Here is a 26986-nt window from a genome sequence, read left to right as displayed (position 1 = left end):
CCATTTAGAAATTTTATCTCCGCTTCTCTTCCTGAGGTGACATGTATCCAGTCAATATGGGGGTAATTAAAATCCCCCATTATTATATAGTTCTCTATTTTGGTAGCCTCTCTAATCTCCCTCAGCATTTCAATGTCAGTATCGCTGTCCTGGTCAGGTGGTCGGTAATATATCCCTACTGCTAATTTCTTATTATTGGAGCATGGAATTTCTATCCATAGCGATTCTATGGAACATGTTGATTCATTTAATATTTTTATTGCATTTGATTCTACATTATCTTTCACATACAGTGCCACTCCGCCACCCACCCGGCCTGCTCTATCCTTTCGATATATTTTATATCCCGGTATGATTGTGTCCCACAGATTTTCCTCATTCCACCAGGTTTCAGTGATGCCTATTATGTCAATCTCCTCATTTAATATGAGGTACTCCAGTTCACCCATCTTATTAGTCAGACTCCTAGCATTTGTGTAGAAGTACTTTAAAAATTTGCCACTGCTTATTTGTCTGCCCTTCCCTGATGCATTGGATTCCTTTGAATGCGGTTGTTTGTCTGCTCTGGCCCATGGTTTGTCCTCTCCCCTCCTCTCTTTCTGACTACAGCGTAGAGAGTCTCTATCAATGGATTCTCCTCTAAGAGAAGTCTTCCTCTGATTTACGTGCATCTCCGCACCAATCGGCTTTCCCCCATTTCTTAGTTTAAAAACTGCTCTACGGCCTTTTTAATGTTTAGTGCCAGCAGTCTGGTTCCACCTTGGTTTAGGTGGAGCCCATCCTTCCTGTACAGGCTCCCCCTCTCCCAAAAGTGTCCCCAGTTCCTAATATATCTAAACCCCTTTTCTCTACACCATCGTCTCATCCATGCATTGAGACTCTGAAGCTCTGCCTGCCTACCTGGCCCTGCGCGTGGAACTGGAAGCATTTCCGAGAATGCCACCATAGAGGTCCTGGATTTCAGTCTCTTTCCTAGCAGCCTAAATTTGGCCTCCAGGACATCACTCCTACCCTTCCCTATGTCATTGGTACCGACATGTACCACGACCACCGGCTCCTCCCCAGCACTACACATAAGTCTATCTAGATGCCTCGAGAGATCCGCAACCTTCACACCAGGCAGGCAAGTGATCATACGGTTCTCCCGGTCATCACAAACCCAACTATCTATGTTTCTAACAATCGAATCACCCACTACTAACACCTGCCTCTTCCTAACTGGCATTCCCTCCCCCTCAGAGGTATCCTTAGTACGAGAGGATACTTAACAAAGGGGTCTTAACAAAGACGCTAATTATCTTACCCATTACAAAGAGAGCTTCCCCAATTATCACCTCTAATATCATTAGCTCACAGACATTTACCTCTCCCCCTCATCCCCCCTCTGTTCTGAAATTTGATTTGTCCTTTTTATGTGTGTTCACTTTTTTTGATTGTATCCCTTTGTTGTATATGGTCATGCCTATTTTCTTCCACAATTTCATCTGAGGAAGTGGGTCTGGCCCACGAAAGCTCATCACCTAATAAACCATCTTGTTAGTCTTTAAAGTACTACATAGTCCTGTTTTTTGTTTCAGCTAGACTAGACTAACACGGCTACATCTCTATTACTATGAAGTTTTTCAGTGTGTTTTGTAGTGCTTCTGCAGTTTATTGTAATGGCCAGCAGATGATGATCTTGTTCCAGTCTATGTAGTGAAGCAAAATGTGCTTTGCTTTGCACTCCAGTGTTTTTTAAGATGACCTGTGTGGATGGACAGTATGTTTCAGCTTTCATGAATTCTCTCTTAGCTGGTTGTTGATAACTTAATTCTTATAAATAGTTTCTGGAGATATTTTAAAAAATAAGTCATTTATTTTGAAGAAACGTGTCTATGAATTGTAGTTCTGAGAGCAACTAAAACTCTTTGCCTTACTTTTATTTTTGTACTGTGTGTAAATGTGATTTTGTCTATGGCAATGGTTGTTTTTCATAGAACCTACTTACTGTTAAATTTGTAAAATAAATGAAGATTGTCAGATTTTTAAAAAAAAATTATTTTTGTTGGAGTGGGATTGAGTAATGCTGGTCTTGAGAGGTCTTCATTTAAAAAAATGGGTAGTAAATAGGGAAGATTATTTAAATACTGTAGATTTAAATTAGTATTGTATAGCTAGATTTTAATAGCAATCTGACCTTTCAAATTAATAAATATTTGTTTATTTATAGCAGTACAGATTACGTCTTAAAAACAATCCTGTTGTGCTGCACTGCCCCAGGAGGACCTCACATATTTTCCTGCCAGGTTCATTTATCAGTAGCAAATTACTTCCCATTCCATCCACTGTCCTGATTGCTGTCTGGAGTTGATGATTCTTGAATCTTGGCTGTGGCCACTCCCTACTACCTGTATTGCAGTGGCAGGGAAGGGGGAAATATCACCTTTGTCTTCTATTTCCAGTGATGAACAGGGAGGACTGTAAAGGAATTCTACCTTCTATCTTGTATGGCTTGATTAAGGCTAAGCAGTAGTCCCATTTAGAAGACTTTTCAAAGCTTCTAAATATAAAACTGATCAATATTGCTGTTTTTTAAAAGTCCACTTAAAAATAGCAAAGTGGTGCCTAAAACATATCTGAACACACTTCTCCAGTTTTAAAATACTTGAGTAATCTTTTGTGGGTCAAATTGAACATAACATCTGTTTTTAAAAAAAATCCCTGGAGCCATAGACATCACAAAACCTGAAAAGAAACAGCATCTATCCAGATAAAGATTTGTCATCTTGCAATATAAAATAAATCCTGGCAGAATAAAATTGTGTGAAAGGTAGGAAAGTTATGCATAACTAGAGACAAACTTTGCATTTTATATTCCTTTTCTTCTTTTTTTCCCCTTCTACTTTTCATCTGAGCCATTTGCTACACTGCAATCACTATTGTTTATCCTTATACTTTATTGATATTTACTGATGGCAGAAGAAAGGTACGCTCCAGTTGGTACATTTCATTGTTCCCTGCTGCTTAGATGAAAGCTGGGATTGTTTTCCTTGTGGAAAGTTGGTTTGTGTTTCAGTTTTCATAGAAGAGACTCATTTATACTATATATCCAACAGTTGTCTCTCTCTTCATAAACACTTAATTCATCTCAGCATCTTTTGGCATAACTCATAGCTGAATTTTTTGTTGGGAGGGGAAGAATGTAATGTATTTTAATCATATATGGCTATTTATTAGTAAGCACATGGATTAACGTGATATATTTTTATCTTAATGTGAATGAATTTGCACTGCACTGTATATCGAAAGATACTTCTCTATAACCTCAAACATAACATGGAAAAACAGGCTTATAATTCTTTTTTTTCCCTCCTCTCTCTTATTTACTTCCATTCTCCATTATATTATAGCCATCCTGTCTGACTCACGACCATAACAAGAGACTTATTTTCATTTCCCCTTTTTCTTCACTTATACTCAATTGTGACACTGTTTTACTCCACAGGTTTGTTGTAAAAAATTCACCTGGTCCTTTCTTTGTGGATGCATTATGTTCATGTCAGTGTCCTAATCATTCCCTGTTTAAACACTGTAGATTTGTCCTTTTCAGGACTCTGTCTACCCCATCCAGTCAATGAGGCTGACGTGAAATGAAATGAGCGAAAAATGTTTTGGGCCCATTGCTTTGCCCATGTTACTCTCCACTCCTACACTATTTATTCCCCATGGCACTCAACATGAATTTCAAACTTCTTGTCCTTGCCATATAGATCTTAAAGCCGTCAATCTCTGCCTATGTCTCTGACCTTCTCTCTTTTAGCTTTTTCTTCATTCTTGTGCTCTTTAGTGAGGCCAGCCTCAATGCCTGTTTCTTTTCCTTCTCTTACAGGTCCCATACCTTATTCTTTGTTTAGAGTGCCTACCTCAAAATTGTTTACTAAATAACCTCTTTAATTGCATTTGCATCTGTTCAAAAACTTTACATCTGTTGTCTTATCTTTCCTCCTCTTATCATATATATATATATAGTAGCCCAATGTCTGTAAGTCTGTAATGCTGAAATGCTGGCTGTTCCCTCTGGGTGGTGCTGTTGCTGAAATGCTGGCTGTTCCCTCTGGGTGGCGCTGTTGCTGAAATGCTGGCTGTTGCCTCTGGGCGGCCCGTGCTGCATGGAGAGTGCGGGGCACAAACGGCTGCTTGCGCCACTTGCTCCCCTGCAGTGGCCCAGCTGAGTGGTGCAGAAGTCAGCCGAGCGCCATGGCGGGAGGGGAAGAAGGGTGGGGCGGTGACGTACGTGGCCAGGAGGTGGGGCCTGGCCGTGTATGTCACTGCCCCGCCCCCTTTCGCCTCCCACTGTGGTGCTCAGCTGACTTCTGCGTCGCTCAGTCAGGCCGCCATGGGGGAGCCCAAACAGCCGCTTGCGCTGCTTGCACCCCCGTGGTGGCCCAGCTGAGCGGTGCAGAAGTCATCCAAGCACCACGGTGGGAGGTGAAGGGGGGTGGGACGGTGATATGCAGCATGACAGCGGCTCCAGGCCCTGGCCGTGAACGTCACTGCCCCACCCCCCTTCCCCTCCTGCTGTGGCGCTCGGCTGACTTCTGCGCCGCTCAGCCGGTCCGCTGTGTGGGAGCAAGTGGTGCAAGCAACCGTTTGGGCTCCATGCTCCCCATGCAGCACGGGGAGTGCGGAGTCCAAACGGCCATTTGGGCTCTATGGTCCCCCGAATGGGGGGTGGAGGGGGACGCGGAGAGAGAGAGAGACACCGGAGGCTCAGGAGAGAAGACTGATGTGGAGGAGAGACCTGAAAATCCCATCTTATGACGGGCTAATTGGCTAGTTTCTTATAAGAGCCCGGAAAATAGGCACATTCCTTTCAGTATAATCATTGATCTTACTATTGTCATCCTTTTTCTTCCTGTTCTCTCATGTGCCTTGTCTGTGGCCCTCACTTGAATTTAGATGTTATATTCCTTGTGTTAATTTGTGAGCTACTATTGTTCTTCAGTGCAGCGGGGGCTAGTGTGCTTGTGCAGCCACTCAGGAGAGATTCAGATGCTGCCCAATTGATAGCAGAGTGCCCACAGCTAGGTTTTTTGTTTATACTAATGGTGCACATTTGCATATGCCTCTGCACATAAAATGTATTCCGCACATGGGTAGAAAAAATAGGTACATGGAGGGAAATGGTTCGAGAAAACATTGGCTAGTCCTAAGGCCTAGAAATAGCCATGTTGGCAGAATTCTATCTTATGGATTCGTTCAACACCAGTGATAGTAAGAAATCAAAAGATTGTAAGCTCTTTGGCGCTGGGATTGTTTTTCCCTGTGTGTTTATATGTTAACTGGCACAGTGGGGCCCAGATCTTGATTGTAGCTCCTGGGCATTACTACAATATTGAATTATTCCTTCTAGCAGTATTGAGAGCTTATCCTGGAAATATACATACTTTTTTTTTAAAGTAGAGTCATGTCTCTACATGTCTTGTTCTTAATCTCCTGTTAATATTTTTTCTCTCAATATATACTCCATATATCTTACGTTACAGTGGTAGGCACACTGCAGCTCATTGTTTTGTAGGTTTTTTTAGTATAATAACCTTTGAAAGAGCAATATTTATTTCAACACCACGTATAAGATCTGTATTGATACTGTAGGTGTTCCCATGGCAAGAAGTCATGAGCTGTGGAAGTTGGGTTATATGCTTTTTTAAAAGCAGAGGATATTCTTACTGTAAGCTGACATCATTTATGACATGGTCCGTTTGGGAGCTCTGTGTAATAGTACATAGATTTCTAACTTGTTTTCATAATCTGTTTAACAATTAAAAGGAAATCTAATCTTTAATATTTAAATAATGTTTAATTTTTAAACAAAGGAATTTTTGTTGTTTTAATCCATTATTAAAACAGGATAGAAATTTTGCCTACAGCCCTGTAGGAAGGGTTTCTATAATGTAAGTATCATAATGGTGACCAAAACTATTATAATTTGTATCAGTTTTATACAGTAACTGCAATTTAGCGTTTCTATTTTCAAATAAATTTGATTGTGTTTTTCAACTTTTGAACTTGTGTATTGCTTGATGACTAAAATAGGAACTTTTTTATGTTGTGTGATGGAGTTTAGTTTTTTTTAAATGTATTTATACTTACTGGATCATAATTAAGAAACACAAATATGTAAGCAGTATAGTTTTTGTGTAAAAAATGGCTAATTATAAATCTGTGTAGTTCATTTCTAATTATTATGATTCTAGCAATCTAGCACAATGAAATGAAATAATATGATTTAACAAATGTCAGGGATCCAGTTCAGATATTTTTGATTACCCGAATATCTTGTCTGGGGCAGAACTATTTGTTGTGTAATAATTTCAGAAGAAAGGACAATATTGTGTGATGGTGACTGTAGTTTAAAACTTCTGTTTGTCTGTCTTGGCCTCCGCTTCATATTGTATTGCAGGAAATAATGGTAATGAATAAGTATTGGATATACATCTCTGAGTGGATATGCATTGTGATAGCTTTAGTTAAAGCACGTGGGGATCCTACTGACAAGATAACTCTTATTGAACTCCAGATGAGATCCATCATTTGCACTGAATGAGGTGAGGTCCTGTGGAAAAACTAAATAGTCTTAAAATGCCACAGGATTACTCATTATTTTTTGCTGAAAAACATAGACACATGGTGGGGGCGGGAAGGGCTCAGTTAAGGATATATTCCTTTTCCTTTTATGGACGTTTGCAACCATTGTAGCTCATTCTGTATAATCCTCATCTAATTTCTTTGTGGCTAAAGAATCCTTTTGCTCCCCCAGGACACTACCTTACCTTTCCAAGATCATCTATTTCTGCCTAATGTTCTTCTGTCGTCAGCTTTCCCTTCCACTTGCATCACCTGTTGAACTTAAAATTTGCCCTGCATATTGCATCTTCCTTTCCTAAGATTTCTGGCCAGAATTTGCTGAGTTGCAATAGTCTTCAATACTATTTTGTTGGTTATTCGGTTGTAACAGGGCCACTTTAGTCATGTTTCTGTCTCAGTCCACAAATTATGTCGAAATCTTTCTGCTGGTTCAATCCCCTGTGTAGTTGATTTACAGTTGCATCCAACCACCTTCACAGCATACCTAAGACCTTTCCTAAGCAGAAAAGAACACTTTTTCCTCTCCATATTATTGCCCTCTTCTTCCTGTGCCTATTTGTGGGCTATTGGCCAATTGCTTAATTGGCCTTTTTTGCCTTGCCCCACCCATAAATTAGGCATAGCCTTGCATCGACTACTTAATGTGATCAGGACTGCTGATTCAGGCCTTTGTACTTAGCAGTCTTCCACACAACTTCCCCTTATCTAACCACAAGGTTCTTCTTTCCCAGGCTTTCTTTCCTTTACTGGAGCAGCCAACATGTGGGAACCCCTCTCTCCATCCCCATGGGGATAGTCTGGTTTTCCCTTGTGGGGTTTGTTCATCTCACCTACCCCGCAGAATTCATACTACATGGGGGGGTGCATACCCCAAACTCCATAGCAATCCATTGGTCTTCTCACCATCAGGTGACTACTTCTCATTTTCTCTTTTTGCATCTGGCAGAAGATGAAGTTTATTCTCATCCTTCAGATCCCCAGGTTCCCTCAAGTCTAACATTGCCTGGGTTTCTTCTCTTGTGGGAGGGGGGATGTGTTGCATGGAGCTCCTCTGGCCACTCTCTACTAGAGAGTTTGGTTTGTCTGTCTCCCTGGTACCACCATCCTTACATGCTTGAGGACATTTCTTATCCTCCTGACTCAGGCTTTGTTGTCTAGGGGTCTTCCTGTTTCTTTTGGGGGCACTTCTTCCCTGTCTTCTCCTAGATTTCCTTTTCCTAATATGGGATTCCTCCCACCACCCACTTCCCAATGGGAAAGGGACTTCAGTCTGTGCCCAAGACAACTGAATAAGGCAGCCTCTCCATGACCTCACCCTATATCCATCAAAATCTCCCCTGGACCTCCGGGGGCACCTGGACTTTGAGGAATACCACTTATACCCATGGACACATTCTGTGTCCATAGTTGCTCTTGAAGTCATCCGGCAAAGCTTCACTCGCTCCCTCTGTACCAGAGAGTGAGCTGAAGCCATATTCACGACGTTTTCTCCACACCATCACTGAAAGAGTCAACAGTTTTTTGCGCTCCACCCCTGGCCCAGCCACAAAATTTGGCAAAGGCAAAGCCACAATCAATGTATAGGCAGTCCCATTTCTTGTGTCCAGGTTTCCCATAGTGCTAATAAATAAGGGACTGAAACTGTTCTTCCTCTGGGTTCTTCTTCCTTTCCATGCCACTTTTGGCTGTGGGTTTTCCAGTCATCCTCCCCAGCTCTGGATCCTTACATGATTGCCTATATTTCCTAGGCAAGTCTGCCTCTGTATACTCCTTTGTTAATTTCATGGCAGCATCCACCGGGCCCAGTTGATGTCACCTGACTCACACTCACATGATTTCACGGAGGCCCTGGAAGAGCTGCTCTAATATCAGAGCATCCGTTATTTCCACCACCATTTGGGTATCTGGTCTCAACCAGTAGTTGGCCCAGTCAAATTTGGGCACTGTCCTGGGGCCATAAACCTGTTCAGCTTGCTGATTTGAACTTTTGGTGGTACTTCTCAGTAGGCAACCTTACCCGATACAGGATGGCTACCCTCAGTTCTCGTATTTTCTGGCCTGTTCTTTCAGGCATATATAAGCTGCTTGGGCTTCTCCTGACAGATAGGGAGCCAATGGCAGGCCTTGATCCAATCAAGCATCCTTGGCTGCCCTCTCAAAAGTTCCCAGGAATGCATGTGGGTTATTTGCAGGGTCCATTTTACATAATCTTAGGCTTTGTGAGTGGGCACCATGTTCCACCTGGGGACTTAACACTTTCTGTAGAAGTTGCTGCTGAACGTTGGCTTGTTTCTTTATGAAATTTTGCAGGCTTTTCTGTTGCCCAGCTTACCAGGCAAGCAAAGCATGTCTCTCCAGGTCATGGGATTGTTGAAAGTCTTGTGGGGCCTATTGCATCTCCTCTAGTTCTATTATCAATATTTTGAATATCCGTATTTCATAGCTATAACTTAACACAGACCAAATGTAAGATTTTAGATGCTGGAATTTAGTGTTCTCATTTATGTCCCTTCTCATCAGGTATTTAGGATAAGACCATCTTAATTCTGGCATTTCCTAGCTTTTGAGTGCATGGTTTTGCAATGATAGTAAGAGCCTTTTAAATACATTTTTGCATGTAATTTCCTAGGTTTTTGAAAGAGGAAATCGAACAAACAAAAATTCCAACACTTGACATCATACCACATGGGTAATCTGCAGAGTTGGAATCTTTAGCTTCACCACGCAGATCTCTGCTATTTGAGCTAAGGAAGTAATCGTGATAGATTCTTCTGCCTGCTGTGGCACAAAAGCACACTTCCTTTTAGCGCCTGAAATAGAATCCAATACTTCTGAGTCTCTCCATTCCTTTGTCAGCAAAGATATGTGAAATGCTCTGGCAGAGGGTACCATCTGCATCTCAAGTGGCTGTTTAAACAGCATAAATATTCTTCAACCGGCTATGATATTTAATGTTTGGGTTTGGGGAGCTCTGAGTGTTCTGTTCATCAAGGAACTGAAACAGTGTTCTTGAGGCACTGAATTACCAGCTGTTGGGCTCTGAATAGAGCTGAAGTACCAATCCCATAAGGCGTTAAACATCTTGAAGAGCTAAGGGAACTCTAGCCTGTGTGGTGTAAGAGATCTGAGACAAAGAGCAAGGATCCAGTCAAATGATATCTTCAAAGAAGAAGAATGGATGGTGTGTAATTTTCCTTCCATGTTGCATGAAGTGATTTCTATGTATAGTTTTATCAAGTCCTTTGATCCTTCTGATGAAATGTGCTATAAATGGAAGATAATTGTCATATTGCTGTGACCCTAGTCATGACATCAATTGAAAATTATCTCACCAATAGTATAAGCTGCTTCATAATATACTCTTTCTGTTTCTGAATATTATTCCACTGCCAAAAATGTTTTAGTCATCAATTATGTGGAGACTTTTCTTATTTTTTTCCTGAACTAAGGTAATTGTTCCAAAATTATTACTTTGTGCATCATGAAGAGACTCAGGAATTTTATAGGTGTATTCGATATACAGTCTACGATGTAATTATCAGTCTTGGGTGGGTTTTTCAAAAAGCACCTAAGGAATTAAGAGGATAGATATAATTGAAGCTATGTACATGATGGTAGAATTCTGATTGCTATGTATATTTGAGAGAGTGTATGTGAGCGAGCGAATCTCTGTCTGATCAAGAACTCCTCTTAAATGGTAAGAGCTAGGACCAACAAATTTGGTACGCAGCTTCCTCTTACCATAACTTAAAGCAAGGTAAGTGTTTGTGCTATGATGATGGGATGTGCATGGAATGGAATTGTTTCTCATAATGCTGGAAGGGAGGAGGCTGCTAGCAGGGACAGTTATACTCTGTAATGACCACTGCGGACAAAGATGGGGAATGGGACAGCTATAACTTCATTGGGATGGCAGGGAGAAGAGATGGGGTAAGCTTCTGCCCACCCCTTAGGCAGTGCAGCTGCCTCCCAGGGAGTGGCTTCCTGACCAGTGTGGCGACTGTGGCCAGACCTGTGAAGCTGCTGTCGTAGCTCCCCACCCACTCCTGCATACCCCACATGCCCAGACCCCTGCTCTGAGCTTCTCCTTACCTACCCCAACCCTGAGTTTTGTGTACCCTATACACATACCCCCAGTCCCTCCTCACCCCCAACCCTGTCTCCTGCACACAAACACTCCAACCGGCCCCCTGCCCTGACTCCTGTACTCCCCACACCCCTAGCCTCCTTCCCTGAAGGACCTGAGCACCTTCAGGTAAATCTTCTAATATTGTATATTATAAACAATTCATTTTTAAATTGGTTTCTTTTCCTTCTACTTTTGGCTATGTCTTCTGATGTTAGAAATACTATATACGGAGCAAAATCTGGATATTTTTTAGAAAATGTAGTCTTTTAATATAGATAAATAAAACCTAACCGTATTGAGGTAGTGCAGAGCTTTAGGAATGAACTGATTAAAATATTCACAATTATAAAAAATAACATTGCAGCTAAATTAATAATTGTCATATTACCAAACATCCATACTTATATAACAAGGAGAAACAAAGAAAACATGTTGAAATAACATAGCATTGCCAAATATGGTAACTGTTGACAGTGTTTTAAAAGAGTATTTGAGAAGTTCGTTCATTTTTGTACTGTTCTTAAATGCTTCAATTTAGATGCTGCAAAAACATCTTTCCTCTTTTTCTGTTGTGTAGATTAAAAATAAATTTAACTTCACATAGTATTTTTTTGTATCTGTTACTTTAAAAATACTTTGAGATCAAGGTACCTGTTTAACAGGTTTTTTACATTCTTTGTAAAGTAACCGTGTAACTGTTAAAAATCCTAGTGGTTACATAAGTTACACACACTGTAGGCTTTGCAGAGCTTATTCTGCAGAGCCTGCAGCACAGCTGGCTCCCCAGGAGAAGGCCAGCAGCTGGGAGCCAGTGCATGCTGCGAGCTGGCTTTATGGTATAAGCCGGCTTCCAACACGTACTAATTCCAGCTGCTAGCCTTGCTCCTAGGGAGCCGGCTGCCACCCTTCACTGCGGACTGTGATACAGCTCTGAAGCTTTATACTATAAGCCGGCTCTCGGCAGACGCCAGCTCCTGGCGGTTGGCTCTACTCCTGGGAAGCTGGTTGCGCTGCCGGCTCTGCAGTATCTGCTTTATAATGCAGAGCCTGCAGCACGGGGTGGCAGCTGGCTTCCTGGGAGCAGGGCCAGTGCCCCAGCGAATAGTTCAACCATAACAGAAATAGATAAGCTGATGTTTTTTGGTTAACAGTTGTACCAGTTACACTCTTACAGCCCTACTGAATACTGTGTTCCACAAGTTGTTGGATGTGACTTCATTAATTCTGGTTGTTGTTTTTTGTGGTGGCAGGGAAAGATACAAGTATAATGGGAAGCTAGCGTTAAGGTCACATTCTATGAGTCCACCTCACCAGTCAGATGAGGACAATGCTGCCATTCAGATGCTTGTAAGATACTTCTACATTTTGTAATTAAATTTGATCTTGTTCTAGTGAATTGTTTTTATGTAGCCCCATAAAATTGTCATTTCTAATTGAAAGAGTCATTCTTGTATACGAGCAGAGAAATGTAGCAAACGGTAGTGGGAAGGACTGACTGAAGCTCACCAAAGTCTGTGTTCTGTAGTCGCCAAAAAATTAAAAAAAAAAAATTTCAAATCTGCATAAGACAAAGTGGGAGTAACCAAAGTGGATGACCCTGATTTACTGCAGAATAAAGCTGGTCAGCTGTATTGTTCCTATTAAACAATTTGGCAAATTAACTGCTGTTGACATCATCTTGTATTTTGCAATAATAGATGAAAGAAAACCGCTGAGACTTTTTTGGCTACATTTGATGATAGTTGACCTTTTGAAGAACTGAATTTTGGCCCAATTGTTTTATCCAGTGTCAGACAACTAACATTATGGTTTAGTGAGAGAGACTAAACAGACTTCATAGAATCTTTTATAGTCCTAAATATTTGATGATATTACATGTCAATTGCAAGTAATTTAACAAGAAGTTATTGCTAGGATATGTATACAGTTGACAATGTGTGCTGTTTCTCTTCCTAAATGTGGTATCTCTAGACTATAGATGGCATCATATTCCTTATGTAACTGACATGTTTTTCAGTTTAATAGAGGCGCTAGATACTTACAAAGTATTTGGTTTATTTGAAGCAGAATAATTGTTTAAAATGAAATACTGTCTTATAAAAGAAAAGGATAGTCTTCCAGATTTAGGAGACCTGGATCCTGTGCCAGGCCGTGCCTCAATATGCTTTTGTCTACACCGTGCCTTACAAGAAGGGTGTGAATTTTAGTTAGGCATGTAAAGGGTTAACTGGTTACCCTGAGCATTAACCTTAATGGAATGTTTACTGTGGTAATTGGTTAATTGGTGGCCTGACCCAGCTGGAGTAGCCCACCCAGCTGCTGTGCAGTGTGGTGGGCTCAGCCTGGCTAGAGCAGGCTCTTGCATGAAGTGTGGCAGACCTGGCCCAGCCAGAACAGTCCATTGCCGCAGGATTCTGGTTAACTGGTTAACTTGAATGGGATTTTACATCCCTGATTTTAATCTGCACTGTTTGGTTGCATATTACCTAGCCTTCGGGGACCCTACTGGTGCATACTAAAAGTTTCTTCATGCATGTTAATGTAGTCCAATTTCTAACAGTACTGTGTTAGTGTATACTAGGGAACTTTTAGTGCATACCAGAACTGTACACGTGCGCCAATTAGTGTGCAACATAATAGTGCAGAGTGAATTTACTCCTATTGTTTCTGTTGTCTATGCAGCTGAGCTTTCAGATACCATTATGATGAATGTTACAGAAAAGCTATAAATAAAATAATTCTTTTGAGGTTTGCCAAACAATTTGGTGATTTGGCTGCGTGGAATGAAGAGCATGTAATTGTTTATGAAGTGCACATGTTCTGCATAATTCATTTCCAGGTAAAGAACTGCCTTAATTCTGTGGTCATTCCTTGAATTAAAAGTTTACTCATCTACATTTTATGATGTCTGAATTAGGGTGTAAGTGACTAGTGGACTATTCGATAAGCTTTTGCTTATTGGATAGTTGACTAGTCACTTCGCCCCTCCCCCCAGCTGCCTATATCAGAGGCAGCAAGTGGGGGGAGCAGAAGCCAGTTCTGGGGGGTGCCAGTTTAAAAGCCGGAACTCCCCAGCACTATCTCCACAGGGAGCAGGGGTGAGAGTTGGGAATCAGCTGATTCTCAGCTCCTGTCCAGTCCCAGACAACATGCCTTTGCTTTTTAAATGTATTAGAGCCTGCTGGATCTTAATAGATTTAAAAAGCAGAAGTGCAGCGTGGGGACCTGGCATAAGCCAGGCCAGCTGATTCCCGGCTCATGCCAGGTCCCCCCACTATGCTCCAGGTTTTTTACATTTAAGGCTGGTGCTCAGCAGGGAACCTGGTGTGAGCAGGGAATCAGCTGGCCCGGCTTGCGCTGGGTCCCCTGCTGTGCGCCAGCCTTTTAAATGTATTAAAAGCCTGCCAGCTTTTAATAAATTTAAAGCCTAGAGCGCAGCTGGGTTAGCTCCCGGGGCGGAGAGCTAAGCCTGCCGCAGCTCTCCTGCTTATTGACTAATCTACTAGTCGATGAAAAATCCATCAACAAGTGAATTAGTTGATTAAACTAAATTTAACATCCCTAGTCTGAATGAGAACACATTTTTTGAACAAAGAGAAGCTTGCATGACATCTTAAAAACTTCTGGTTAACAAAACCTAATGAGACAAAATAATTCATGCTTCTGTGCATCACTTTTCTAACTACTGTAATGTACTACAATTAAACTTCTATTCTAGATCTAGAATAGAAAAGTATGAAATAATTTTTTCTGTGCTGTTTTAATGCATTAAATAAAATAGTTACTGTTATACTACAGTAAAGCCTTTGTGAAGGACACTTGTAGCCTAAAGCAACTGTAATCCTCAATTATTCCTCAGTTTTGGGAACTGCTTTTCTGGTCTGAAGCTGATCTGCTGCTCTTTTTGCCTCTGGTACTGTCTGCTCTGCCCAGTATCCGCTAGTCCCTTCTAGACTACAGTTTGCTATCTTCAGCCTCCTCTCTATTTTGTGGCTGGTCAACATGCTTCTTCCAAATCACCATCCACTTCAGCACTGTTCTAGGATACTGCTAGATCAGGGGTGAGCAAGATAACAGCCTGTGGGATGGATCTGGCCTGCCAAGCCATTTCATCTGGCTCACGGCTGCCCTTCCACTTCCCTGCCCCTGAGCTAACGGAGACCTGGGGACAGGAGAATGAGCAAAGTAATTGGCTATTCAAAGTATCTGGCAGCTCCCTCCCTCTGCCAGGGGCACGCGGCACCTAGAGGGAGCCACCAGCTGTTTTGAACTTCAAATGACTTTGCATACTCCCAAAGCCCCGATTTAGCCTGGGAGTGGGGAGTACAAAAAGTCTGTCGCCCTCTGCCAGGGATGTCTGGTGCCTAGATGGAACCGCCAGCTGTTCAAAATGGCTGGCAGTTCCTTCTAGGTGCCGCATGCCCCTGGCAGGGAGAGGGTCGGGTATGAGAAACTTGCACACTCCTTCCGCCCTCAGGCACTGATTGGTCTGGTGGCAGGGGGAGCAGGCAAAATCTCTCCCTGCCAGGTCACCTAGATGGAACAGCCCCTTTCCACCCAAGGCCCCACCCCTTCCTGGGAGGGCTGGCCTGTGACCACTGCCAAAATTTATGAAGTTCCCCCCTGCAAAAATTATTACCCACCACTGTGCTAGAAATACCACCTCAGTTCCTTGCAGAAACGAGGATTTTGGTCTGACTGTGTAAATTCACTCCCTGTGAACATCTCTACTAAGGCAGTCTGGGGAAAAAATATGTTCAATGAAAAAATTTGAGGTTCTGTAATTTCGGTTCCACAGTGGAATGAAACTGAGACCTTTTCAAATTTTTTACAAAAAGTGTGTGAGGGAAAATCCCAGCCCCCAGCATAATGAGTATCCCACTAACTGGGGCATTCACCTGGCATGTAGAAGATTCAGGTTCAAGTCACTGCTCTGAATCAGTCAGAGCAGGGACTTGAATCTGCATGTTTCAGGTGTGTCCCCTAACCACCAGGATATTAGCTAATCTGGGACAGGTCTTTCTGTCTCTGATGTTGATTAAAAATTCCATTCTGGACCTGAGAAACCATCCTAATAAAAGTTAGTGAAAATGGACACGATTCAATGGAAAGCTTCAGTTTTGATAGAAGATCATAATTTGACAAAAATATTTTATTGAAAAATTCCTTGTCAGCTTTACTGAACACTCAGGAAACCTTCTTGGGCTGGTGTTTCCACTTCTGTACTGCAGTTATCTTAGTCATTTGGTTACATTTTGAGGATATAGAGTGTTTAACTGGGGTAAAAGGGAAAGAGATGCGGGGGGGGGGGGAGGGAAGGCAGGGGAAGAAAAAGAGAGACATGGAGAACAAATTATCTAGCAACAAGAAGGTGGTGGAGGTATCTGAATTGAAGCCAAGTGGTGCAGCAGCCCAGTTTCAGTCTGATTTCTAATGGTGAAAGGGAATTTTCAAGGGGACCAAAATGTTTTTCTTTTCCTCTTTGGATATGGCACTCTCTCTTTTTTTCCTTTGAGGGCAGTAAAGTTTAACTAAAAGTTTTTTTGTTTTTTTTTTAAACTGTATATTGGTCTGCTCTTCTAATACCTCCATTTTTATATTCTAGGAAAATAAACACAAAAAATCAATTTCTTTGGATGACAGTGACCTTGAAGCTCGTCTCAATAGTTGGAATCTTGGGGTAAAAAAAAACAAATGTATTTATTTGTTTGTTGGTTTCAAATGTAAGGTGTTTGGTAATTTAATCTCAGTCTATGAAATAGTTGACAGTAACTTGGCCATTCCTCCTAAAAATGGAAATATGTTGGAAGCAATCAAGACACTTTGAAAGATAAATTATGCAAAGTGTCATTTCAAGAAGAAACTGTTTAAAAGCACCTCTCTATATTACACTTTTTAAAGGGTTGGTGGCGTAGTCTCAGCTCCTCTACCTTGATGTAAATCCAGTGATTTGTGTAAATACCTTGTGGAGCAGTCTGTAATATTGAGGCCTATATTCTTGTGCAGTTGTGGCTTCCTAATGTATTTTTATATCCTGTACTTACTTTTGTTACAATAGTGAATGATGACAGAATTGACTTTAGGCTGACAGATAAATCATCTTTCATCTCATACATGAAATCTGTCAAAGATAATTCCTCATTCTGAAAACTAGATTAGAGGCAGTTCTGACTCCACCAACTTCCACAGTCTCAGAATATGTATTGATTGGATGTTGGCAGTAATGGAAGATATGGCTCCCTCCGCATCATTTCCTCTTTTACCATTAGGAGGACTTGAGTTGGGTTTAAAATCTTTAGATAGGACACTGATGTTTTTAAAAATTTCTAGCCAGTATATTTTCAGTTTGTCATCTCTCCTTAGGACATAGACATATTTTTAAAATAATTTTTAAATGACCTGTATGTTTTTGCAATAAGACTACTATATGAGGCAAATACAGTTAGACAACCAATATATTTCTTATAAATAGGATGAAAGGAAATTCTTGATAAAATCAATATGATATTAACAATATTATGTATTTTTCATACATTTGTGTATGTATTCAGAGTTAGCATGTCAGGTTTCATCTTTTTCTGTTGATCTTGAGGAATTAATTCAAGTTTTTGAGACTCGAACAAGTTGAGATTTCCCTTTGATTTTAGACAGCTACCGTAATGAGATTTTTTTCCTCTCCATTCTTTGAGTTACACTCCTCAGTATCGCATCATCCATCACTATTTGTAATCCATCACTATTTGTGCCTCCTCATTACATCAAACTACTTCCATTATATTTTGTCTAACTCTTCTCCAATCTGATTAGGGTTATAGCTCTAGTCGAGTGGACCTGGAATCATTCAGTTTTCATCCACTTGAATAGGATTGGGTCATTGTTCTGGTAGGCGACACTTCCACAGTTTTTGGTGTAAACCCATGGCTTCACCAGAAGTCAATTGTCCTGAAATTTCCTATATTGTATCTCATTGGTCTACACTAGAATTGGCAGCTTGGCTTAAGGTATGCAATTCAAGCTATGTAGAATACATAGCTGGAGTTGGCTTACTTTAAGGTGGGCTTGGCAGCATCCCCACAGTGGGAGGCCAATGGGAGCAAACATTCCTGTCTGCTTCCCTTACTCCTCACAAAAGGAGGAGTACTGGACGTTGGTGGGGACAACCTCTGAATTCAATTTGGCAAGTCTTAATTGGACTTGCTAAATCAAACTCCAGAAGATCAATCATGGCAGTGGCAATCTTCCTTTTAGTGTAGACAAAGCCTAGAATTTTCTAGAGAGTTTGGAAGAAATTGGGAAAAGAATGTTAGTTACAATGTATGAAGAATTTTTTTGCCATTATGTATTCAAAAAGTTTTCTAATAATTTTATTCCTTTTCAGAATTGCTGAGGGTGGCATTTGCAGTTCTATTTTTTTTTTTTGAGTTTTGGATTATTTCAGGAACAACAAAAGTATAACAGTTGTTTGGGTTTGTACCTTGTAACATGTAAAATAACAAAAGTTGCTAAAATAAAATGAACCTTCTGCTAACTCCAGACTTTTCTACAGCAGCTGTTAGGGGTAAGCAAAAGGTGTGGGAATAAATGGGTAAAGGATGGCTGAGGCAGTGGAAGATTGTTGGATGTGTGGAAATGGAATGAAGAGCACAGAGGACTACAAATAGAAAAAAGTCATGCAATGGAAACATGGGAAAGAGAGCACTGAACAGCAAGTGACTGGCAGAGGCCCAGGCAATATACTTCCTATTAAGAGATTAATTTCCAATATTACTACATCAGATAAAACTACATCAGATAAAACAAATTATGGCCAAAATGTTCCAAAGTGACTAATGATCTTTGGTGTCTGTTCTTGGCTGCCCAACTTGACACATCTTAAAGAGGCCTGATTTGCATGAAGTACCAAGCATCACTCTCTGAAAATCAGGCCCCTGTGAAGTATCTCCTACTGGGAACTGAAAGATTAAGATGTCTAATTCGTCCAAATGTCTAATTCGATTCGACAATGTTGGCCTGCACAAATATATGTAAGTCTGCTGCACAATACAACCAACACACATCATATCAATAAACAGATCAATTCTTCATAAAAATCATAGAATCAGAGTTGGAAGAGACCTCAGGAGGTCATCAAGTTCAGCCACCTGCCCAAGGCAGGACCAATCCCAACTAAATCAACCCATCCAGGGCTTTGTCAAGCTGAGACTTAAAAACCTCTAGGGATGGAGATTCCACCACTTCCCTAGGTAACCCATTTCAGTACTTCACCACTCTCCTAGAGAAATAGTTTTTCCTAATGTCCAACCTAGACCTCCCCCACTGTAAGTTGAGACCATTGTTCCTTGTTCTGCCATCTATGTTTATGGTGAACAGCCTGTCTTCATCCTCTTTGGAACCTCCCTTCAGGAAGTTGAAGGCTGCTATCAAATCACCCCTCACTCTTCTCTTCTGCAGACTAAACAAACCCAAATAGAATACTAGGACTGGAAGGGACCTCGAGAGGTCGTCGAGTCCAGTCCCCTGCCCTCATGACAGGACCCAGTACTGTCTCGACCATCCCTGATAGATATTTATCCAACCTACTCTTAAATATCTCCAGAGATGGGGATTCCACAACCTCCCTAGGCAATTTATTCCAGTGTTTAACCATCCTGACAGGAAGTTTTTCCTAATGTCCAACCTAAACTTCCCTTCCAGAAGTTTAAGCCCACTGCTTCTTATTCTATCCTCAGAGAACAAGTAGAAAAAATTTTCTCCCTCCTCCTTGTGACACATTTTTAGATATCTGAAAACTGGTATCATGGCCCCTCTCAATCTTGTCTTTTCCAAACTAAACAGCCCAATTCTTTCAGTCTTCCTTCATAGGTCATGTTCTCTAGACCTTTAATCATTCTTGTGGCTCTTCTCTGGACCTCCAATTTCTCCACATCTTTCTTGAAATGTGGCGCCCAGAACTGGACACAGTACTCCAAGTGAGGCCTAATCAGCTCAGAGTAGAGCGGAAGAATGACTTTTTGAGTTTTGCTCACAACACACCTGTTAATGCATCCTAGAATCATGTTTGCTTTTTTTGCAACAGCGTCACACTGTTGACTCATATTTAGCTTGTGGTCCGCTATAATGCTTAGATCTCTTTCTGCGATACTCCTTCCTAGACAGTTGCTTCCCATTCTGTATGTGAGAAATGGATTGTTCCTTCCTAAGTGGAGCACTTTGCATTTGTCCTTATTAAACTTCATCCTATTTACCTCAGACCATTTCTCCAATTTGTCCAGATCATTTTGAATTATGACCCCATCCTCCAAAGCAGTTGCAACCCCTCCCAGGTTTGGTATCTGCAAACTTGATAAGTGTACTCTCTATGCCGATATCCAGGGTTTGACAAATTATGCAAAACCCTACTTGCCAGACAAAAAAGGAACTCGCTACCCCTACTGCATGACCCCCCACTGCGCAGGCGCGCGCCACTGGAGAACAGGACGACTGGGATGGCATGTTTCCTTGTATGACAGGGCAGGGTCATCCCGTGGCGGCGAGGGTGACCTGCCCCGCACTCCAACGGTGCCGACCCCTGTACTGCACGGGGGAGTGTGGCGTTCTGAAAGCGGCCTGTGCCGCTTGCTCCTGTGCGGCTGCCCAGCCGAGCGGCATGCAGGGGGGCCAAGTCCTGGGACGGGAGCCGGAAGTGGAGGCACCGCGACCATCCAGATTGAGAGAAGGAGGGAAAGGGGCATCCTTCCTTGGCTGCTGGCCAACCTCTAGTCTCCCCTGGGATGAGCTACACTTGGTTGTCCCCAAAGCATCTCAGTTGTCAGATGTCTGCTCTCAGGGTGGGGGGCGGAGGTGGGGGGGGCCTGGGCCCACCCTCTCTCATAGGCTGCAGCCCAGGGCCCTAAGGACAGACTCTGTGTGGACTCTGTCTGACTGGTGGGGTGTTCGCTGTAACTCACCAGTCTGCTGGCACTCCTAAGCAGCCCAGCGTGGGGCTCCTTCCTACCTCCACTCCTCCTTTCACATCCTCTACCCCCGCTCTCTGCTCCACTCCCTGTCTCCCTCCTGCCTTCTCTGACCTCCTCTGTCCTCCTCCTCTCTCCTCTGCTCTCACCCTTCACTCCTCTACCCTTCGCTGTCTTCTAGCTCACTCCTCTGTTCTCCTCCCTCCCTCCGTTACTCTCCTTCATCTCCTCTGCCTCCCTCCTCTCTTCCGCTCTCCTCTACTCCCCTTTTCAATGCGGCGCTCTCTTGTGCCGGCGCCTCTTCCCCCTGACGTCAGGGACGCATGCACGCTCTGGCCCTGCCCGACACCTGCGTGCAGCCCCGCCCCCACTTCCAGATCCCGTCCCAGGACTCTGCCCTCCTGCACACTACTCAGCTGGGCAGCTGCATGGGAGCAAGCGGCGCAGACCACGGTCAGAATGCTGTGCTCCATGTGCAGCACGGAGGTCGGCATTATTGGAGTGCGTGGCGGGTTGCCCTTGCCGCTATGGGGTGACCCCGTCCCGTCACAGCTCGCCAGTTGGTAATACGTACTCCTTGCGGGCGAGCATATTTGTTGAGCCCTGCCAATATCTAAATCATTGATGAAGATATTGAACAGAACCGGTCCCAAAGCTGACCCCTGTGGAACCCCACTTGTTCTATCTTTCCAGTAGGATTGTGAACTGTGAACTATTACTCCTCTGAGACTGATTATCCAGCTAGTTATGCAGCCACTTTATAGTAGCCCCATCTAAGTTGTATTTGTCTAGTTTATTGATAAGGATATCATGCGAGACCGTATCAAATGCCTTATTAAAGTTTAGGTATACCACGTCCATCACTTCTCCCTTATCCACAAGACTCGTTATCATATCAAAGAAAGCTATCAGATTGGTTTGACATGATTTGTTCTTTACAAATTGATGTTGGCTGTTCCCTATCACCTTGCCACTTTCCAAGTGTTTACAGATGATTTCCTTTATTACTTGTTCCATTATCTTTCCTGGCACAGAAGTTAAACCGACTGGCCTATAGTTTCATGGGTTGTCCTTATTTCCCTTTTTATAGATGGTCACTATATTTGCCCGTTTCCAGTCTTCTGGAATCTCTCCCGTCTTCCATGATTTTTTTAAAGATGATAGCTAAAGGCTTAGATACCTCCTGTCAGCTCCTTGAATATTCTAGGATGCATTTCATCAGGCCCTTGTGACTTGCAGACATGTAACTTTTCCAAGTGATTTTTAATTGCTCAGTCTTTCCTCACAGATCATGTGTTCCAGCCCCCTAATTATTTTGGTCGCCATCCGCTGGACCCTCTCCAATAGGTCCACATCCTTTCTATAGTGGAGGGCCCAGAACTGGACACAGTACTCCAGATGTTTATACACCTCACCAGAGCCAAATAAAGGTGAATAATTACTTCTCTAGATCTGCTGGCAATGCTCCTCCTAATGCAACCTAATATGCCATTGGCCCTCTTGGCTACAAGGGCATACATTTGACTCATATCCAGCTTCTCATCCACTGTAATCTCCAGGTCCTTTTCTGCAGAACTGTTAGTTAGCCATTCAATCCTCAGCCTGTAACAATGCTTGGGATTCTTCCATCTGAAGTGCAGGACTCTACACTTGTCCTTGTTGAACCTCGTCAGATTTCTTTTGGCACAATCCTCTAATCGGTCTAGGTCACTCTGGATTCTATCCCTGCCCTCCAGCATATCTACCTCTCTCCCTAGCTTAGTGTCATCTGCCAACTTGCTGAGGGTGCATCCCCTCATCCAGGTCATTAATAAAGATGTTGAAGAAAACCTGTCCTAGAACAGATCCTTGGGTACTCCGCTAGAAACCGACCGCCAGCCTGACATTGAGCTGTTGATCACTACCCGTTGGGCCCGACAGTCTAGCCAGCTTTCTGTCCATCTTACAGTCCATTTATCCAATCCATACTCCCTTAGCTTGCTGGCAAGAATATTGTGGGAGACCATATCAAAAGCTTTTCTAAAGTCAACGTATATCACATCCACTGACCTTCCCCCATCTACAGAGCCAGTTAACTCATTACAGAAGCTAATCAGATTGGTCAGGCACGACTTGCCCTTTGTGAATCCATGTTGATTATTCCTGATCGCTTCCCTTCTTCCAAGTGCTTCAAAATGGATTCCTTGAGGATCCCCTCCATGTTTTTTTCCGGGGAATGTGGTATGGGTGACTGGTCTGTAGTTCCTTGAATTGTCCTTCCCTTTTTTAAAGATGGGCACTACATTTGCCTGTTTCCAATCATCTGGGATCTCTTCCAATCTCCATGAGTTTTCAAAGATAATGGCCAAAAAGTCTGTAATGACATTTGCCAGCTCCCTCAGTACCCTCGGATGCATTAAATCTGGACACATGGATTTCTGTATGTCTAGTTTTTCTAAAGAGTTCTTAACTTGTTTTTTCCCCACCAAGGGCTGTCTACCTCCTTTCCCTACTGCATTGTCTAGTGCATTAGTTTGGGAGTTGACCTCGTTCATGAAGACAGAGGCAAAGAAAGCATTGAGTACTTCAGCTTTTCCCACGTCATCTGTCATTAGGTTACCTCCCTCATCCAGAAAGGGCTCCACACCTTCTCTGATCATCTTCTTATTGCTAACATGCCTGTAGAAACCTTTCTTGTTACATTTGGTGCCCGAATTGGCCTGATAAGTCATCTTCGGACACACTGTATCCAATCTCAAAGCACTTAGTGGTGTTGAGGTCTTCATCGACCACGATGGACGAACAACATGCTGCCAGTTCTCTTCCTTGTCCTGTACTGCCCTCACTGGCTGTTCAGCCTGCTGTGCCTGCAGAATTAAACGCTGCCTTCTATCGAGGAAGGAGCATAGGGTTTATACTTGGGCCTCAAGTCTTCTAATTTTTTCTTCCAAAATGGCGACCACCTTGCACTTAGTGCAGATGAAATCCTTTTTTTCTTCTAGGAGAAAGACAAACATGGCACATGCTGTGCAGGTAACAGCAGACCTATCACCATCCATATCTGCCTTCCTTCTGAGAGATTCCTCAGATGTTATTAAATGTCTCCTTGAAGGGTAGGAGAGAGAAAAGAAAAAAAAAATCCTTCAAGGAAAAGAGCACCAAACACTGCAGAGGTCTCCCAGGGAGAATTCCCAGGCAAACTCCCATGTTGGCGGTTGCCCTGTTCGTTGCTGTCTGCATTCACTCTGGTTGCCCCTTCTTTAAAAAAAGAAAAGAAAAGAGAGAAAAGGCTGAGGCTAGGCCCGGCTCAAAGCCTTGCCTCTGATGCAGTCAACCCCTGAAGGCCCCCCCAGATCTCAGGAAGTTTTGATAATAGTTTAATGAAAAGATTTTGAAGAATGGCAAAAGTGTGTCATGCCCCCTTCCCAACTCCCTCTCAAAGCTCCCTGTTATCAGCCCCTGGTTGCAAGCTTCCTCGTTGCTGATTCTCTGCTATATAAAGCCCTGTACTGTCTGATAGCCCCTCCCCTGATTAAGGCTCTACCAATGAGCAGAGGCTTCTGGATTTCACCTTGATTAGAAGCTCATAGCTTCCACCTGCCAGCCACAGCACACACTGCTGGGGGTGGAGGGGGAGGGGGAGTGTGTGTGTGGGGAAACCCCAAGCCCCAGACAGACAAACACAAGTTCAGCACACAGCAAGAAACCTGCGTAAAAAACACACACACACACACACACACACACACACACACACACACACACACACACACACACACACACACACACACACACACACACACACACACACACACACACACACACACACACACACACACACACACACGACAGCCACTTCCCTCAAGGGTCCTGTATTGGCTCCTTCTCCACCTGGAGAACTCCCTCTCAAAACTCCCTGTTATCAGCCCCTGTTTCTCTATTCATAGCATGTTATTGTGGTTGGAGTACATTTATAGATTACTGAACATTAATGTGTTCTCAGAGTATTCTCTCTCTACATTTAAAAAGGTTTTTCCTGTGGGACGATAGTGACGTAATCACATCACTCTGCGTCTCACAGCCCCTCCCCCCTCAGCTACCCCATCTCCTCCCTTCCTCCCTGCTGCTAACCCATCAGAGATCGGCACCCTCTGGCTTCTGAGCAGCAGCAGCACTAAAGGTAAGCTGCTGCTGCTGGCTTGGGAAGGAGGGAAAATTGCGGGGCTCTGGCAGTGGGGGAGAGGCCTGCTGCAGGGAAGGGGCCTGGATTGGGGGACACCCCAGCCCCTGAGCTGGGCTGGACTGGAACTGACTGAACCTCCAACAACCGCCAGATGGCAGCTGCCGGAGTTTTAAATTGCACTGCTTCGGCCTGGGCCTGGGCCTGTACCTTCCCTTCCTCCCTCCCAGTTGTTTGGAGGAAGGTTGATGGGCCCCAGGGAGAATGCGGGGCCTGGGCCTTGCTCTCCCTCTGTCCTGGCAACTGGATGGGAAGAGCATGGGGCCTGGGCCCTGACAGAGGGCACCAGTGGGGAGAGTGTAGGGCTTGGCATTTCCAGGGTGGGAGGGGGTAGAGCCAGAATGAAAATCAGGGCTAGCCCCTCCTGAAGAGCTGGGGGAAATGCTGGCCCTGACCCCACCCTCACCCCTTGGCGTGGGAGGGAAGGAAGCTGGGTCCAGTCGCCCCCAGCATGGGGAGGGAGGCAGAGAGCCCCCAGGGACTTGGCCCAGAAGCTAGCCAGGGAGGCAAGCAGGATGGTCTCGGGGCCTGGCCCTCCCCGGTGGTAGGGAGATTAGCCAGGGTGGCTTCAGATCCTCAGCGGTGGAAGTGGGGGGAAGAAGTGCTGGGGTTTTGGGCTGGGACTGGCATGGGCTGCGGCCCAGTCATGGGGATTGGGGTTAGGCCGTGGTGGGAGGTGGGGAGGGAGAACGGGCCCTGGTTGGCAGGGGAGAGGGGCGGAGGTAGAGTGAAGGGGTCAGGAGGGTTGGCAAGCACAGTAAGCAGGAGGCACCCTTTGAAAATCTTTCCAGCATTGTTAAGAAATACTGTACTATAGTTTACCTCACAGATTTTCCATTACGAAAAAGGAAATATATACATGACGTGGTGAAAGTATTAAAGGATTATACTGCATTGAGGCACTGAATGTTGATTTAATCTTTTTTCCTTGATATAAATCTATAACTTTATGGTGGGGATAGAAAGCATGGAGGGGGGAATGCTAGTTGGATTCAGCTGAAACACACTTGCAACCTGAACACTGTTAAAAAAATTTATTTGTGTTAAGATAATTTTCTTGTTTATCTTCCATTTGGTCAAATGTATGGTCCAAATTTGGTCCATATTTATTTTTTTATGCTGTATCCAACATGGATGGACATAACAGTATTTAAAAATTTTGGCTATTCCCACCCATTATTGTGCATTCAAGGGATATAATTCTCTTTGGTAAAAATGCAAGTGATAATAGAGAACTTACAGTTTTTTGTCTCTTATTCACAGTATTTTCTCTCATGCTTTGGGGCCTGTTGACATTCTAAATGCAAATTGCACACTTTCTTTTCTTCTTCCCAAAAGAGGAAAAACTTGACCTCCATCCAGTTCACTAGCTGCCTGCCTATTTGTTGCAAATCTAAAGGAGGGATCAGGGAAAGGAGGATACTAGAGATCCTTTGGACTTTAGAGCATTTCAACGTTTTATACAGTGAGAAACATCAGTTTCTATCATTTTAAGACTTCTATGAAAAACACAGATTTAAAAGATTCTAAATTACACATGGTGAAATTGCCTGAATATTAAACTTTCTAACAGCCTTTTCAGTACTAGTTGATCACATACAAAAAATTCCTTGTATGGCACAATTACAAGTTCTTAAGTCATTTGCAGATTGAGACATGCATTGTATGAATATCTAAATATATTAGAAAAACATACACTTTTAAGAATTTGAATAGTTGGAGAATTTCAGTCTCTAGATGTTTAGCAAGTTATAATCATGCTTTCCCATATTAACTAGAAGTAAAATGTAGTTTCAAAACATTTTTATCTCTAGGCTCAAATGAAATATTTTCTTTACATAGACCTGTATGAATATAATCTAATTTTTTTTGTGGTGCAGAGCTGGAAATTTTTATTCACTGAGGGACTGGTAATTTTTGGACCATATGTTTTGAAATACCAAAGGCAGAATGTTTCTTTGAAAGTTTAAGTTGATATGCTAACTAATCTCTTATTGTAGATTCAGTTATAATACCCACAATAGGATGGGTACCAAAACAAAAGAATTTCTGGAAATTCTA

General features: G+C 42.9%; 1 protein-coding gene across 7 annotated transcripts in view; it reads left to right on the top strand.

Moving 5' to 3' along the window:
- CEP112 (centrosomal protein 112) overlaps positions 1–26986 on the top strand; it is a 359448-nt gene that overhangs the window by 17979 nt on the left and 314483 nt on the right. For all 7 annotated transcript variants that reach the window (XM_075903958.2, XM_075903952.2, XM_075903955.2 and 4 more), the window contains exons 5-6: positions 12007–12103; positions 16362–16436. In XM_075903958.2, coding sequence (XP_075760073.2) covers positions 12007–12103; positions 16362–16436 — 172 coding nt within the window. The remainder of the gene's footprint in view (positions 1–12006; positions 12104–16361; positions 16437–26986) is intronic.

The sequence above is a fragment of the Pelodiscus sinensis genome, chromosome 20 (assembly GCF_052426305.1).
Source record: "Pelodiscus sinensis isolate ZL-2025 chromosome 20, ASM5242630v1, whole genome shotgun sequence".
Classification (NCBI taxonomy): Eukaryota; Metazoa; Chordata; order Testudines; family Trionychidae; genus Pelodiscus; species Pelodiscus sinensis.
Note: the sequence above shows the minus strand (reverse complement) of the source record. Positions and strands in the feature narration are given on the sequence as shown.